This window comes from Pongo pygmaeus, chromosome 19 (genome assembly GCF_028885625.2).
Source record: "Pongo pygmaeus isolate AG05252 chromosome 19, NHGRI_mPonPyg2-v2.0_pri, whole genome shotgun sequence".
NCBI classification, from domain to species: domain Eukaryota; kingdom Metazoa; phylum Chordata; class Mammalia; order Primates; family Hominidae; genus Pongo; species Pongo pygmaeus.
Genome location: NC_072392.2, coordinates 70,299,299 through 70,315,922, shown reverse-complemented (window position 1 = coordinate 70,315,922; position 16,624 = coordinate 70,299,299). Strand labels below are relative to the sequence as shown.

The following is a 16,624-nucleotide window of genomic DNA, read 5'->3' as shown; positions in this document are numbered from 1 at the left end:
AGAAAATTTAATGCAAAACAATTTCCAGGCAAAGCTGGGCGTCTGGACAGAAATGCAAGAGCCACTAGTTGGCCTGCGGAAATTACTATCTGGGGGTCAAAATGTTTTTCTCCCCACCCCCATCCTCCTGCATGGCTCCCTTACTCTGTTCGTCTTTGTATTCACTTGCTCCCCACTCCCAAAGAGAGATTTTGGGGGAATTCGAGCAGTAACGGTGGGACACGAGGCTGCCAAGGTCCAGCCTCAAACCACGGATCTCCCCGATCTTCCCTACCACACCAAGCCTTTTCTCCTTTTGGCCTCCCCTCCTCAACCAACCATACTCACTAATTCCTTGGCTTCCCACCGCAAAGTTAAAAATTCAAAGTGAAGATGAGGCTGGGTGGGCAGAAGGCACAACAGGCACACAGGGAAAGGGCAGAGGGTCAGGGACCAGGAGGCCAAGCCAAGTGGGCTCTGCTGCATGTGGCTGCGGAAAGAAAAAAGCAGGAAAGAGCACTACTTCGTGGACAGGACAAGGGCCAGTGTGTCTAGAGCTACCCCATCCCAGAGTTCCAGAACCAGAGAACATGGGGTCTCTCTCCTGGCTCCCAATCTCCCAGCTCACAAAGTGATTCTGCAAACCCATCCGCAAAGCCCCACCTGGAGTACATACAGCTCCCAATGTGCAGATTCACTCACACAATACACGAACATACCTACACATGTGCCTGCTTACACGCTCCCTTTGCATACACCCACCACACTGTGCGCCTGCAAAGGGACAGTTCCCACTCTCCTCCCTCATCTGGGAAAATAAATCCCAGTGCGTCAGGCTGGCATCGCTTCCCACTCCAAGGAGAGGGGCTTCTCTGGCCTCTGCTCTGTTTGGTTTTTGGTTTCCAGTACAGGCAGGAGTAAACACAGCTTTTCTGAAGCCATAAATCACTCCCTTTCCTACCTTCTGGGCTTAACACTCAGCCTCAGTGCAATCCCTTGTAGTTTTGTCTTCAAATAACCCGCTAGGTGCTAAAGGGTTGGGCAATGGTGGCAGCTGGGTTGTGGAAGCTGACCCAGCGGTCGCCCCCCAACCCCACTGCCCCTAGCAGATGCCCCTCACATTTCCCTCAGTACCCACAGCCCCCAACTGCACTGGAAAACCCTCCTGGGCCTCAACACCCTTTCTGAGCGGGAGAGCTCTCCCATCCCCTAACAAGATCATGTCCACACGCCCACCCAAACAGCTCCACATTCCTCCACACTCGTCCTCCCCCCCCAGGTCCCTTTACCCCCTTGAAGCCCCCACCCTGCCTCTCAAAGTTGCTCTCATCTTCGTCTTCAATTCGGATCCCGGCCTGTCCCAGGAGAGAAGCCTGGGGGCGGGGTTCTCAGCCACACACCTCTGCACCCCTGCCAGGCCCCGAGCGCCCCGGCTCCGCACCCCACACTTACCTGTGCGGTCTTCCGCTAGGGCGCGGGCAACTGCGGGCGGCCGGGCGCTGGATGCGCGCGAGGGCCGACTGCCAGGCCCCGGACCCTCGGCCCGGGCTGGGGCTCCGCCGCCGCAGCCAGCGGCATCCTAGTCGCTCAACCCCCAGCAACCCCCGAGCGTCCCGGCGAGCTGGGGGAGAGGCCCGGATGCGCTCGCCCCCACCCCGCCCCCGCCCCCGCCCCCGCCCCCGGCTTTGTTCGGCCTCCAGGGCCCCAGGAGCGCGCGGATCTGGCACTCCGGGCGCGGCAGACGCCCGTTTCCTGAGAAGCTCCCACTCCGTCCGGGCCGCATGGGGCTGCGGGAACCCCGGGCTAGTCTGGCACCGAGCTGGACTCGGGCTTTGAGAGCGGGCCAAGTTGCCAGACTAGAGGAGCGGCAACTGACAGGGGCACTACGAGGCGTAGGGAGCGCCGGGGGCGCCATGGCGGAAGGCGGGCACACCGGCGGCTCTTCAATGTCACCAGCGAAATGGGTTCCATATGTCCGACCCGGCAGAGAAGGGAGGGGAAGGGAGAGAGTTCTGGGCAGGACAGGAGTGGGGACAGGGAGGGGGGCAATGGAGGGAACAGAGCAATGGCGAGGGGGCAATGGGAAGGATCAGAGGGGCGAGAAAGATTTGCATCTCCCCTTTTCCCTCGAGTTTTCTAAAGCTGCTTAGGCTGGTAGGAAATTTCTTTCTCTTTTTCCTTTTCTTGTTCTTTCCTGTAAGATGGGGGAGGAAGGAGATTAGTAGGGGAAGCATCCGCTTGTTAAGGCTGGGAGTTTGAGGGAGGAGATGTGGAATGGAGGTGAAAGTTCTTAGGCGGCTGGAAGATCAACAACTTCCCCAGATCCCTAGAGAAAAAAAGAGACCAAACCCACAAGGGGGAAGAAAAGCCAAGAAAGGATTCCAGGGTCCAGGTGTGAAAGACTGGTCCCAACTCCCCCCACGCCCATGATGAAATTCTGTTTGGGGAGGTCCCAATGATTAAGTTACTGATGCTGGTGACTGTGGTGGAGGCTGAAGTGTCCTGGACATCTTGGCCATTCCCTGGCACTTCAGCTCCTGCCACAGCTGCCTCACACCTGATTTAGCACCCCCAAGGGCCTACTCTAGAGGCAGTTGTTTCTGAGATGGGCTGGGCTTTGGGCAGCTTCCTGTAAAGAAGGCTGCTAGGGAGCAGGGAGCCTGGAGGGGCTTCCCTCTGTGCCTGCTCCCCAAGGGATTTGGGCTCTTTTTCTGTGTTGGGTCTCTCTGTCTTTTCTAACCATCTCTGTTGTCTCCGTTCCTTTCTCACAGCCCCTTTGTCTTTTTCCAATTCTGCCTCTCTCAGTGTCTTCAGTGAATTTGAATTGAGCCTTGAAAAGGATTTAGGAGTGTCTCCAGAAATCACTTCTGGGCTCACCCATTAGGTTGAGTCTCTTCTTCCCTTTCCTCTATCGGGGAACCCACCCTCTGTCCAGAGAAATTCTCTTCTAGCGAGAAGGGGACAAAGGGGGTAGTTTCCTTCCCACTTCCTTTCTTCTCACTTAACTCTGTGTGTGTGTCCCCTGGTGCATTGTGGGGCTTCTTCCTCCAGGACAGCCTCCCTTCCCCTCTGACTGGCCTTTGTTTCCACTCTCCCTGTCATCACCTCCTTGGGCTCAGCCTTGACTTCCCACCCCAGAAAGGGATCCTGCTGCTTGTTCTCTCTCTGGGTCCCTCTCTTCCTCCTCTCACTCTTCATCTTTCTATCCAATTCCTCTGGTCACTAAAGCATTAGCAGCCTGGCTCCTTAAAGGCACAGAGATAAACACTGCAATTATATAGAGAAGATACCAGCAGAGAGTTAGGGGAGAAGACAGAGTCAGCAGCTTTCCTAGAGCTCTGTCTACCAGATGCATTATATCCCAACCCCTGAACAACACAAAAGCAAATCAGTGGGGTGGAGGGTGCAGGACTGGTAAGAGACAGGGTGCCTCATAACTAAATGAAGCAAATGTATATATAAACAACAAAGTCCTTTCAAACTTGCTGATTTGGGGTAGGCCTAGATGCCTGGATGGAAGGCATTAAGCATCACATGGGGGATTTACCAGATAATGGTGGCAAGCGATGGTCCCCTTGCTTTGTCTCCTGGGGAAGAGTCTGTGCGTGTTGGGGAAAGGGAAGGGGAGGGGGTATCAGTGTCACCTCCCCTCCTCTAGGCCAGAGGAGACAAAGACCTGAAGAGGGCTGAAAGAATAAAGAGGAAAAGCTGGTGGAGTGGGGGTGGGGGTGGTTGGTCAGACTTCCACGTCACAGGCAAAGGTAGCAGCAGGAGGGGAAATGGAAAAGGGTTGGGGAGGAGGAGTTGCAAATGCAGGGGGAAGGGGGCCTATGGGACTGGCTCTCCACGCTAGCTATGTGCTGGCCCAAAGAGCAGATCTTTTTCTTTCCCATCTTTCAAAGCATGCTGAATTCAGAAGCTAATACAAATGATTCTACCCTCTTCTTTCTCTTTCATGTCCCTCCTCCTCCCCATGGAAGAAGTGATCCTTCCCTGCTGTCCCAAAAACTCCAAGACTTTGCCCTAACCCTGAACCACCAGTTTGAGGGAGAATGCACCCTCTTCACAGTTATACCCCCCCACACTTTCCAGATGAGGGAGAAGTAGAAATGCTTGCCTCCCACACTGAATGTGTGTGGGATTCTCCAACACTCAAGGAGTGGGTGGGGAATGAGACGGAAAGGTTTGGAGCCCCTATGCCCCAGGTCTCTTTGCTGCCTCTGCCGGCCCTTCCCACCTCCTCACAATCTCCAGTGCTGTCAAAGCTGCCCCTGTATCCAGACTTTTCCCCAGTTCCTTTTATCCAGGTCAGACAGTGCCTCTGCCCATCCCAGCCTTGGGTCCTGGCTTTCTCTTTCTCACCATGCCCTTTTCAACCGAGACTCGTGAATTGGGAGGCTTCACCCACTACCCACCGAGAATCCCTTGTTAACATGGATGAGACTCAGTGTTCGTTTGGAGCAGAGTGTGGGAGCGAGCTCCTGAATGCTGCAGGGACTGGGGCCTAAGCTGCCACTCCACTTAGCGGATGCCATGAATAATTAACACCTGGGCGCGGCGTTGCTCTAACTTCCCTGCTTAAAGGTTTACACTAGCAGGCAGAGTTAAATATCACAGATAATCGTGGCTATAAAGTCAGTTGGCCTGGCTCCAGTCAGGGAATGAGCGGCCAACAGCTGCGACTGGAGTTGGCGAAGGCTCTGGCCCTCTGCACCTCATCCATCACAACTTGGGGCACAGTGCAGAACATTCCCCAAAGCCACCTCTGGCTTTGCTCTTGACCAGCAGCCTCTCCCCTAGTAGGAAGGAACTGTGACCTCCACATGAAACTATAGGAGAAAGTTAACAGCTCTTCCCCTCCCTCTCCAATCTGCACCCCGTTTGCTCCTTTTTTGGATGGGGACTTAGTTAAAAGAACAAACCCGACATCCTCCAACACTCCCAACTTTCTGGGACCACCTGATTCCCAGAACATTTCTTTTCTAGAAAAACTTCGGAGAACTTCTCCCCACTTTAGCCCCAAACACAGACTCCCTCATTGCTGAGGAAACTTTTCTTTGTTTCAGCAGGTCAAAGGAAGGCTCCTGGGGTGTGAATTCATTTCCTTGTTTTGTTAGCCAGGAGGGTGGGGAGCCAAAGCTTTCAGCTTCTCTCCCTGCCCTTCACCCTCTGCTTGCCTCCATTGTCTCCCCCAATTTGGGTAATTCCTTTTCCACCTTCGACCACCCCGCCAGACACATCGGTCCTATAAATTAAGCTTTAATAATGTAACGGAACCCCTCCCATCCCTTTCCAATTGCACAGAACTTTGATTTGGTCTCCATTGATCACAAAAATATTTGCCTTCAACTCCAGTAATTTCTTTCTCTACTTCCACCTCTCTTACTCTAAGGCTCCTTCTGCCTTCAGAGTTGGGTTTGTTCACGCAGGGCTGGAGTTGGAGAAGCCAAACTCCTGGAGGGGAACCGCTAAAAAATGGAGCTCTGTCTGCTGCTGCAGGAATGTTGGCTCTATCAGGCTCACAAATATAATTTTTATATTAGACCATGGTCATTGACTGGGTTTATATGCCAATGAGGCATTTCTGGTTTACCATACAAATCTCGCTTTAATTGATAATCACAGATGCTGTAATTTAAGACCTCCAGCTATAGAGCTTTCATATTAACTGCTGATATATTACTGTAAATCGTCTGAAATAACCAACTCCTGGGAGCAGAGCAGAGAGGGAGGAAGTGCCTCCGAGAGTGACTCTCTCCCGGCCGGCCGCAGAAACAGCCCAGCTTCCACATCATTTTCTGTGAAAAATGATTTATCGAAGACATGGCCATAAACAACACAACTCGCTCACAAACACACGCAGACGCGCGCGCACACACACGCACACACACACACAATGGCTGGCATGCCGGCCGAGAAGCTGACACCCATATTGCTATAAATCAAGAAAAAGGTTGGAGGACAGAGGGAGAGAGGGAGACGGAGGGAGGGAGGGAGAGAGAGAGAGAGAGAGAGAAAAGAAGAATATTCCTAAAATCTCTATGCAATGCCTCAATGGGTATAAACACACAGAGCACTGTGTGAAGAGAAATGGCAGGAAATGAAGATGGCTATTTGTCACATTTTACGACAATAACATTAATAACAAACAATAAATTTACATGGACATATAAGACGCGGTAGGTAGTGAGAAATCCCTTCTACTTACAATACCCCAGCCCGTGGTGTGGCTCCGGCTGCGGGGCTGTTTTATTGCTGTCTGCCTTTCTTTTTCTCTCTCTCTCTCCCTCTCTCTCCCCCTCTCTCTTTTTTTTTTCTCGGGGTACAGGCTTGTTTTTCAAAGGACAGTTGAATTGCACGTCAGAAACAGGGAGACCGAGCCTGCGATTTTCCTGACGAATACATATCTATTCTGCAACCTCGGCATTAATTATTTAATGAATCACGTGACCGGGAGGGGGAAGGGGGTCTTTCGGTTTCAGGCTCAAAGGACCACTATGACCTTCCCCTTCAGGAGGAGAAATTTTCCTGCAAAATAAGTTCCCCCTCAACCCACCAATGGAACAGTAGTGAGGTCTCCGTCTGTCTCCCACACTCACATCCATACCTACTACATCTGCAGCTCCCTAAGCCCCATGGACACACACTTACCCACAGCCCACCTCTCCTGTCTCCCTTCTCTTCCTGCTTCTGCTTAATTCGTGGAGGTGCAGAAATAGTCTGCAGGGGCGTCTAGGGGGTGGGGATGGGGTGGGCTCAGAGCCCTTCTCCAAGCCCCTGGATTTCTCAGCTTCCAGTTCTTCTCTCTGCATCCTTTAGGATTAAGGTTCCCTCCCCAACTCCATTTTCTCCCCAACTCCTGGGGGTATTTACTTGAGTGGGACCCACTCCCTCTCTTCCTAAATAATGGACAAAATTTCTGAAGGAGCCACTTTGAAAATAAACACTTCATAAGTCCATGGTATAAGTGGATAAAGAATGGGACTTCTGGCTTTATTCTCGTTTTGATCTTTTCTGGTACCTTTTGAAGGGGCAAAAAAGGGACAGGGTGAAGAGATTACTCTGGAGCTTCCAGAGTTGGGAATAACCGCAAGGGGGACTTTTTTCCCTGTTGTGTTGTTACTACTATAGGAAATCAAATGCGACTGACCGTTTGAAAATAGATTCTAGAGACAAAGACTGGGACTAAGGTTTCTACACAAAAGAATCGGAGTGTCAGCCTCTCTCTACCTATGTCACACCCTGTCTCATTCCCCCCCCCTTCCCAAACCCACCAGTGAAGACAGCTGGAGATTTGAACAGGAGAGGAGGGAAAAGAGAAGAAAAGCTTTGAAGTCAGCCTGGCAGCCCCAGGATCCCTATTTCCCAGGTGTTAGCACCCCGAGCTTCCAATCAACAAACAATGGAGGCTGATCAATGGGGAAAAGATGGGGGATGGCTATGCCTGTTAAAGGGTTAAATACCAGGGACTAAAGAGAGGGTTAAATACCAGGGACTATTCCCTAGGCCTAAAGAGAGACACACACAGACCCCTTCACCTCAAATATAAACAAAATAAAACAAAAACAACCCCCCGTCCAAACTTGACCAGTTACATGCAGCTAGAATCAGAGTTCTCGGCCGGGCATGGGGTGGGGGTGGGGATGCAAAGGGAAGCAGAAAAGACATTCCTGAAGAAGTCGCAGCCTTATCTGTCCTCAGCAGCTCTCGAGGCAGCCAGGACCACAGCCTCCGGGGCAGGCGGGGAATCTAGGAAGAATGAACTTCAGGGTAGGGGAGCAGGGGTCTGAGGGGCCTCCCCCGGCTTGTTCGAAGGGGTCTAAACCAAAAGCAACTCAGTGGAGAGAAGGTTGAGGACCCGGTTGTCTTAACAAGCCCCAAAGAAACAGCCACCCCTGTGTCGGCCTCAGAGGTTCCAGCTACAGTGGCAGCTGCACAGCTTCTGCCCCAGCCAAGAGCACTGGAATCTGCTCTGGCCTCATGGGGTGGGGGCGCCGGCCAGGTCTGGATTCTGTAGGGGAGGTGGTCAGCTTTGATTGTCCAGATACAAAACACAGACTGGTATTGAATTCAGCCTGATCCCGATGGGGGCCCTGCTCCCGGCTCCAGCGAGGGCAACTCCCTGAAACGTTCTGGCCACAAATCCATTAAAAATGGTCCTCCAAAGAAAAACACTCTGCTAAAGTCTGAAATGAAAACAGAGAGAGAGCAGAGAGAGGAGAGAGAAATGCTGGATGTGGGAAGACAGCAATTTCTAAAACGGAGAAATAATTTTTAAGGACAAGAAAAAGAACAGCAAAATGACACGAAGGCACGCCGGCAGGTTCTGTTAAAATGACCATACTCTTTTCGGATCCTGGGAATGTCCACGTTCAAATAAACAAGCGCCTGATCGCGAGCGGAGCACTTTCTTGCTGCCGATAAAGCGAACGTTTACACTGTGAGAAAGACGAGATTGATTTATGAATCTGAACGCGCCAGTTTTATGGCTGATCACAAATCCGTCAGCGCTCAACTCACGCTGGGAAACTTCCCAACTCCGTTTTCCAACCAGACCCCCTCCCCAGCTGCCGCTTCCCAGGGAGACCCACTGCCAGCGCTGGGGCCACCTCCAAGGGCTCTGGCAGAACTGGGCAACCCCCTCTGCCCAGGACAGGCGGGTGGAAGTAGGAGGGAGAATGGGGAGGGCCGAGGGAACTGGGGAGAAAGAGGGAAAGAAGTCAAAAGGTTGGGAGGACTGGAGTGGCACTAGGATTGTCTGGAGTGAAGGAAATTGGAGATCTGGCAGTTCCCCTTAGTGAACCCCAGGCTTCCCTGACTACGGTCTCTCTCCTTTTCCCTTTGGTGGGCCCTAATCCTCACATTGCAGAAAGCAGTTTGTAAAGTCCTCGGCGACTAGGTCTTTGTCACTTGAGCCTATAGAGGGCCCACAACTGGCTATCTGCCCTTACAGGTAATGAATACACATCTCCCTGAGCCCCAAATATTTTTAGTCCAGGAGCAGCCTAGCTCGCTTTGTGCTCATCCTCTTTCCTTCCTGAGGCCTCCAGCCCCTCTACTTATTCCACCCAGGGACAAAGGAGAGAGTATCAACCACTCCAGTTATTTCTTGCCTGAGATAGAGTCCCCAAATTTCAAGAAACAATTTACAAAATGCAAACCAACAACCCACATATCCCAGAAAGGTTCTGTCTCTCCTAGTCTTAACTGAAGGGGAACATTTCATCCTCCCAGCCAGCATCTGTCTGTATGTGTCTCTTTTTCTCTTTCTCTTTGTCTCTGTCTCTCCCTAAGAGGGTGGCTGCTGGTGTGGATTTTTAAGATACAACAAACAGAATACAGTTTTTGGAAAGGCTCTATGTTCAGGGCTCACTGTTTGGCAAATCCTCCACTTATTTCTTAAAAGTTTCTGGAAACTTTGGCTAACCTGGGACAGCAGGCTCTGGAAAGTACTCAGAATAGTCTGCACTGATCATCCTCCCATTTCCCTTGCTCCTCTGGTGCGTGAGGCACTCCAAGGGCTTTTTTCATTATTGAGGAGATTGAGAATTAGGGGAAAGAGGTAAAGGTAATTATAGAAATAGCTTCCTCAACAAAGGAACTTCAGAAAATGGGTTGACAGGGTGTGGATTTGAATGTCAGCCCTCAGAGAGATGACAGCCTCTGAAGCAATGTTCATGGCGGAAGCCCTTTCTCTTCTCGCAGCTCAGGAGTTTATTCCTCTGGCCCTCTGAAGCCTTGTGGATTAGGCCCCTCCAACCTCTCATATCTTCTCCCTTTGTCTTTCTTCCCTCAGTTCCCTCCAAGTGAAACAGTAAAGAGATGAACTGGACCTGTGAGTGGTTGGGGGGAGGATGGCTGGAGCCTGGACTGCTGAAGGTGCTGTGTATAGACAGACAGATTAGCACCCTACTTTCCTCCCCTGACTGGACCCTTGGGCTAAAAATCTTTACGTTTTTTCCCCCAGTGGACAGTAATAGAAAAATAATCCAAAATTTCCAAAATAGCAAAGATGGGTTTGGGGCCTAGAGGGGGATGGAGAAGATGGGACATATGATGGGCCAAGGACCCCTCTCTGCAGAGGTGTGACTCTCCTTCCTGGGCAGGAGGCAACAGCCAACACAATGTCCAGTCTCAGCGAGGTCAAGGGGCTTCCGAGGTCATTTTGTGGTTCTAATACTGAGCTAATCGCCTAGAAAACGTGGCCTCTCCATGAACTCTCTCTCCTGCCAGCCTCCCGCCTCCAAACCCTAAGTGAGGCCTCAGGGAAAAAGGGCCAACACATTCAGGTCGGCTGCAGAGCCCACTGACTCCCTCAGCCTAAGAAACAGGGCTGCAGAGGAGAGAACAGAGACCTCAAATTAGGAGAGCAAAGGGAAACCAAACCAAACCAACATTGCTCCTCCAGGAAGAAGGCTGGGGGGACAGAGCAGAAGAGAAATATTTCTGCATCAGTGCACCTTGTCTGTGAACTGAGCAGTTTCCTGCTCCAGAGAGTAGCACATATTTGTCTAGAATCCCAAGCTAAACACAAGAAGAAAAAAAAAGAACATATCCACTTATACCCACTCCAAAGCTGGAACATTACATCCAAGCACTGGATTTGATTTTTCCAAGAGGCAGCAGTGACAACATCTCACCGGTAAACAGGCATAGGGGACACCAGTACCCAGTGTAGACAGGCAGAGTCACAGGAACACACCGACCACATGTGGACCTCACTAGACGCACCCATGCACACATGCTGGGGCTCGCTGTGCCTGCCTGCATTTTCCAAAACCAGAAAAGCACTTCTGAACTGCCTCACAAAACAACCTTCTTCTCTGGGGTTTTTCATGGGCCCTGACACCTCAGTCCCAACCAGTTCAAACACTCTCCAGGTGTCGAGGCCCCTCTTTCTCTCCCTCTGACCCAAGCATCAGTCATCATAAAAGAGAGCAAACCTGCCGAAGCATCCACCATAAAAACCCAGCCAAGAGAGTTAAAAAAGAAAAAGGAGGAGGCGAGAGAGTGTTTCTTCTTTCACTTGTGAAAAGAGCTCATAAAACGATCAAAACACGCCAGCCCGGGCCCGGGCTTTGTTACCTTTGCGCCTCTCGCCTCCTCTCGCCCGAACTCCGGGGATCCCATTCATGACGAAGGGCTTCTTCCAAACTGAGAGAAAAAAGTTTTCAACTTTATGGTTCCAAATTTTTTCCCCCTTGCAGATCCGGGAGAGACGGCTAACACTTTTTTCCCCCAACAGCCGGTCTGAGGAGATTTGCTGTTGAATAATAACAAAGGAGAGAGGATACGTATTTAAAGAAAAGAAGTGATTAATGGTTTTCTGTATAATTCTCACATTTTTCTTAGCTCTTGTCTACACAGAATGGCTGTGAACTTTAAGCTCCATAGAAATCTCTTTTTTTTTTTTTTAATTCTATTCATACCTTCCAAAGAGCAGCTTTGATTTGGTTCTTTAGAGACATTCCTTAGGGGGCATGTGCTTTTTAAGAACTATTTTCCCCCTCAACTCGGGGCTGCGGCATCCCCTTGCAGCTAAAACACCACACCGTGATCCGACCTCAATAAAGCTCGCCCCTCTCATCCTCCAGGTCCACGACGATTTTTTTACGAGTCTCCCAGCAGCATTTAAACGGACAGTTCAGCAGCCCTTTCGCGGCTGGGGACGCCGGTTTGTCGGTTCCCCCTGCCCTACCCAGCCTCCAACTACCGGAGCTGCAAGCTGGAGGAATGCAAAATAAATAACAATAAAACGCGCGGGTGGGATTGGTTCTTTTTATTTTCTGAAAGGAGATGGGACTGAAAAAACGACTTTTAATTGCATATGCTCTCCCGAGCCCCGAGATTTTGGAGATGGGGTGGCTGCACCCTGGACGACCAATAGACCAGAGACCCTGAGGCTGGAGCTCCCAGACCTTAGAACTTCTAAGCAGTGCTGCACAAAAGCAATCCGAGCCTGACAGAGCTTCTGAGGGTCACCTGCACCCCTTTCCCCTACCCCCACTCCATTCTAGGGGTGACTGGGACCTCAGAGACAGAAAGCTATTTGGTCCCCAGTCATACTTTCGATACTTTCTATGAGAAAGAAAATGAAAATTAATACTGGAGCAAGGCTTCACGAAAGAGGCCATTTGTCTTCTTGATTATCTATTTGCTTGTCAGAGTTTGAGCTATGGCACTGGCTAGCTCCTTTGTAATATAAAAATACTCTGAAAACCTGCAAACACCCAGAAACATCTGTGCAAAAAATTAGACTCATTAAAGCCTTAAACACCTCAGAGGAAAGCGATACCTTCTTATGCTGCGAGGAAAGAGGCCAGCCTCATGGAATCCTCTCTCGGAACTTTAATAACCAAAGAGCCGTCTGTCTAGAAGGAGACAGCTTAACCGCATTTTATTTGCTTATGACAAATAAATCACGATATGAAAGGCTTTGCCGTACTTAAGCCTCTCGTGTCCTACAATGAAACATTTTCCCCCATTAGGGACTGGAATCAGCCCTCCCAGTCCTTTCAATCCATTTTTGGACTGAAGGGAAAAAATTAAAAGCCCCAAAACAAAACACACCCACCCTAAAAGGAAAACAAACCAGCCACCACAATTTGGAGTCCTCTGAGATAAAAATTCCCATCAGACTCTGAAAAAAAATCTTCAACCACACACAATGTGAGGCTGAACCCAGTAGGGTGCTTAAAATATACACTGGGTGGCATTTGTCCATATCTTTACGCCAATGTTTCAACAAAAACACGCTGTGCTGGTCACAAGAAACCAAACATTTATTTCTATTGTCACTCTGTACAGCACACAGATATTCACACATACGAAGGGTTCTAGACTCAAGCAGCCCCAGAGGTAGGAAGGGGCCTGGTTTTGGAATGTCAGAAGAGAAAAGGAGAGAGGACGCACATGACACAAAAAAATAGTAATAATAATATTATCAATAATAATAATAAACGATGAAACATGATAAACTATGGGAGAGGGCTCTGCAACACCCTCCTCCCAGACTGGGAGGGGCACATTTTATTTCCTAGTTTCACATTCATTTTCAGTCTAGGTGACAGGCCTCTGCTGTACAACTCTGGACTGGCAGAGTAGTGCCCAGCTCCCAGAACTCAACTGGCCCCTCACCCTGCCAGGCATGGCTTGGCTTGGCCTTCCAGAGGAAGGCCCTCCCGGGTCTCTGAGTCTCTGTTTTTCCTTGGACTCAATTTCCCTGCTCACTTCTGAGTTGCCAAGGCCACCCCCTTCCCTACTTGCTCCCCTCCTCTGTTGTCCACCCCCCAACCCCACGGTGGAAGTGGGTGAGCAGTCATTCTGGCCCTCCGTGAACGGGCACGGAGGATGAGGGAGAGTGTGTGTGTGTTACCGTGGCCAAAACACTGCACTATCTGGCAGTCAGAGGGTGCTTTCGCTGGGTATCGGGAGTGGGGGACAAAGAAAGGAAATCCAGGCTGTCTTCCAGCAGCGGCAGCAGCAGAGGCGGAGGCGGCCAAGCCGGGCCTCATTTGTTAGCGGGTGTCGAGGTAATGGTCGCCACCGAGGCCCGTCCTCTCCTCGGCAGAGTAAACAAGACAGATGGGCCTGGGCCTGGCGTGATTAAAGATGAAACGTGGATCCATCTTCGCCAAAGCTGAAAACGAGGAGCTGCGGCCTCCTCCTATTTCTCTTTCTGTCTTTTTCTTTCTTCCTTCTTCTTGCTTTTTCTTTTTTTTTTAAGGAAGAAAGCAAGAGATTTGAATCTTGCTTCTGGGGGGGCCTCCCCGTGGCCCTCTATTGTCATTTCTATAAATAAAGCTTCCCCTCCCCCTCTTCTGCGTTTATTCGTATATAAAGTGTGGGGGAGGGCAGATAGATTTTTCCGGGGCCCAGGCCCCAGGGCCCCCTCCTGTCCCCCCACCCCATCCCCTGCACTCACTGCCCACCCCCACCCCGAAGTTCGTGGGTCCCGCGTGCGGGGGCACTAGAGCACAGGGGGGCCTCCATTGGGCCGGCCAGGGGGCCCTCCGGCTGAGCCTGCCGCCCCACCCGAGCGGATCTTGGTGTTGGGCAACTTGTGGTCTTTTTTCCATTTCATGCGCCGGTTCTGGAACCAGATCTTGATCTGGCGCTCGGAGAGGCAGAGCGCGTGGGCGATCTCCACCCTCCGGCGCCGTGTCAGGTAGCGGTTGTAGTGAAATTCCTTCTCCAGCTCCAAGACCTGCTGGCGCGTGTAGGCGGTCCGAGAGCGCTTGGGCTCCCCGCCGGCGTAATTGGGGTTTACTGGACACACACGGAGAGAGGGAGAAAGAGAAAGTTTTATTGCCCCCGAAACGGAGAGCCCTTTCTTCCAGGGAACACAGTGTTTCCCTCCCTCCCTCTCCCGCCACCTCTTCTTCCTTCTGAGGGAGAGGGGGAAAAACGAAAAGGGAAGAACGCAAGACCCAAGAATGAGAAAGAGACCTCCAAGTTTTGGAGGGTTGTGCTGTGTCCTTGTTGTTTGGGTGTCTGGTGGGGAAGGGGGGCGTGTGAGGACTCCTCCAAGGTTTCAATTGCTCCTCTCTCCCCCTCAGCTTGGGGTCCTCAGAATGGGAGAATGAGGGGGTGGAAGAGGGAGGGGAGGTTTCCCTAAACCTTTCCTCTGTTTAGTTCCCACCCTTGCTGCTCAGATTCCAAGTAATGCCTGCCCCTACTGAAAACTTTTGCCCACTTCTCCAGCCAAGGAGTCAGACTGGAAGAAAGGAAAAAATAAATACTGGGAGTTGACTAAACTCTCTGCTTAAATACGGATTACCTCCTCCTCCTTCTCCTCCTCCACCTCCTACACCCCTCCCCAACTTCCAACTTCACTGAGACTGTATCTCCCTGGCGAAAAAGTCGCTGGTGAGAATGGTGAAGAGGATGGGGAACCCACTTCAAAGGCGCAGGGCCCACCAGGCCATAAAAATTTATGGGGGATGTAATTATGTGGCTCTGAAAACAGGCGACCGTAAATCTCTGGCAATGGCGAGTTTATAGCGGGGACAATTGGCTTCCACATCTCACCCCCCCCACACACACACCCATGCCTCCGAAGTCCCTTTGGTGTAAAGCTCCAGGGGTGGGAGGGGGAAGGGGTGCCCACGCACTCACCCGTGCTCACGTGAACTTTGCGCATCCAGGGGTAGACGACGGGCTCTTTGCACGCGGAGTGGGACGGGCTGGGGTGCAGGGGGTTCTGGGCGCAGGGAGGCGGCGGGGGGCTGCTGCTGACCGCCTCGCAGCGCTGGCCAGGCTCCGGGAGGAGGGCCCCGGCGGGTGGCGGCGCAGGAGCCCGAGGGGACAGCCCGGGCGGTGGCGGGGGCGGCGGGGGTGGTGGCGGAGGCGGCGGGGGCCCAGGGTCCCGGCAGGCCGCATAGCGCTGCACGGTGCACGCCGCGCGCCGCCCGAAGCCCGCCTCCGGCTGGAAGCTGCTCTCTCGCCTCTGGCCGCCGGCGTAGTACCCGGGCGAGTGGTCGCTGGGTAGGTAATCGCTCTGTGAATATTCCTCGCATGGAGGGAACTTGGGGTCGACATAGTTTGAGTTGATCAAAAAAGAACTCATAGCCATTAATTTCTGGGAATTGCCCACAAAATATACTAAAATTTATTCCGACCCCTGACTCGTTTTCCTGTTTCCGAAAGCCCTCCTACTTACTGTCAAGTGAACAAAGTTAGGCACCCACGTGATCCTCCGAGCCAATGGCCGCCCCGCCTGCGATTCCCGGATAAGGAAATCTGCTCACCCGGACCCCACTCCAGCCAAAGAGGTTTATTTCCCCTTCTTCTCTTTCCCCTCCCCACCCACCCACCCAACACCAGGATTTACATAGGGCCCCTGCGGGGCGACCCCCTCCTTGCCTCGCTCTCTCCGGGATCAGAGAGAGAGCGAGAGAGAGAGCGAGCGCGCAGGTTGCTACTGGAGGGCCTGTTGGGGCGCTAGGCAGAGCGCAAACCCTAGATCCCTTAAGAAGTTGGGGCTCCCGGTGTAGCCCTCCTGTTCTGCCTCACCTCTGCCCAGCATTCTGTACCTTCCATAGGCGCCAGTCTCCTCCCCTCGGCGGGAGGGAGCCCTAGCACCCTGCGTCTGTATGGGGAGTTAGGTTACTGGCGGGCTGGGGGCTCCGTCTCGAAAGGGGAACCCATACGGGGGCCAGAGCACAGAGCCTGGGGCTTTTCTCTGCAGCCGGATGGGGAGGGGTAGGGATGAGAGAGGAGGCGTCCAGAGCTAGAGGGCGGGTGCGCAGAGGGACTTGTCAGAGATGAATGGAACCGCGGGCAGATCGATAGGAAATTCATGCACTAATTCGGGGAGACTTCGCCTTCCAAATCGCATTTAGCTGCACGGTTAGCTAGACTGTCCGTCAGTCCGTCTGTCCCCCTTCTCCTATCCACTCCTCCCTTTAACCCACACGGCCCAAGCCCGGAGAAACGACTTGGTTTCCCACACTAAAGACAGAGCGCTGGGGTAAAAAATCTGCAACTTTTGAGAGCAAAATTGATTAGCAATTTGCTAATTCCATAACCACCCGAGCAATACTAACCATGGGTCCGAGACGTTCTAATTGTCGCCGCCTCCGCGGCGAATAGAAATCTCACATCCCTGTGATACTGGGGATACAGCCATAGAGGTGACCCCCAC

The 16,624-nt window shown here is 52.1% G+C and overlaps 2 protein-coding genes across 8 annotated transcripts in view; both read right to left on the bottom strand.

The window, feature by feature from the left end:
- Positions 1-16,624, bottom strand: part of HOXB3 (homeobox B3) — a 56,147-nt gene that overhangs the window by 13,925 nt on the left and 25,598 nt on the right. For 4 of the 7 annotated variants that reach the window (XM_063656290.1, XM_054455990.2, XM_054455985.2 and 1 more), the window contains exon 2: positions 11,065-11,242. The gene's annotated coding sequence lies outside the window, so the exon portion shown is untranslated. Of the gene's footprint in view, positions 1-327; positions 470-1,431; positions 1,609-11,064; positions 11,243-11,408; positions 11,720-16,624 lie in introns of those variants that run through there. The other 3 variants (XM_063656289.1, XM_063656292.1, XM_054455989.2) reach the window with 3 other exon arrangements.
- Positions 12,741-15,758, bottom strand: HOXB4 (homeobox B4). The gene is made up of 2 exons (XM_054455996.2): positions 15,097-15,758; positions 12,741-14,247 (listed from the first exon to the last, which is right to left on the bottom strand). Exons 1-2 carry the CDS (start codon positions 15,551-15,553, stop codon positions 13,949-13,951), a joined length of 756 nt encoding a protein of 251 aa, XP_054311971.1. The 5' UTR covers positions 15,554-15,758; the 3' UTR covers positions 12,741-13,948.

What these genes read in the sequence shown, in the direction of transcription:
- HOXB4 (XM_054455996.2), bottom strand. Translation starts at nt 15,553, where the DNA reads ATGGCTATGAGTTCTTTTTTGATCAACTCAAACTATGTCGACCCCAAG. An exon ending in CAAAGTTCACGTGAGCACGG is followed by an intron (nt 14,248 to 15,096) that starts GTGAGTGCGTGG and finishes GTGTGTGTCCAG; the next exon opens with TAAACCCCAATTACGCCGGC.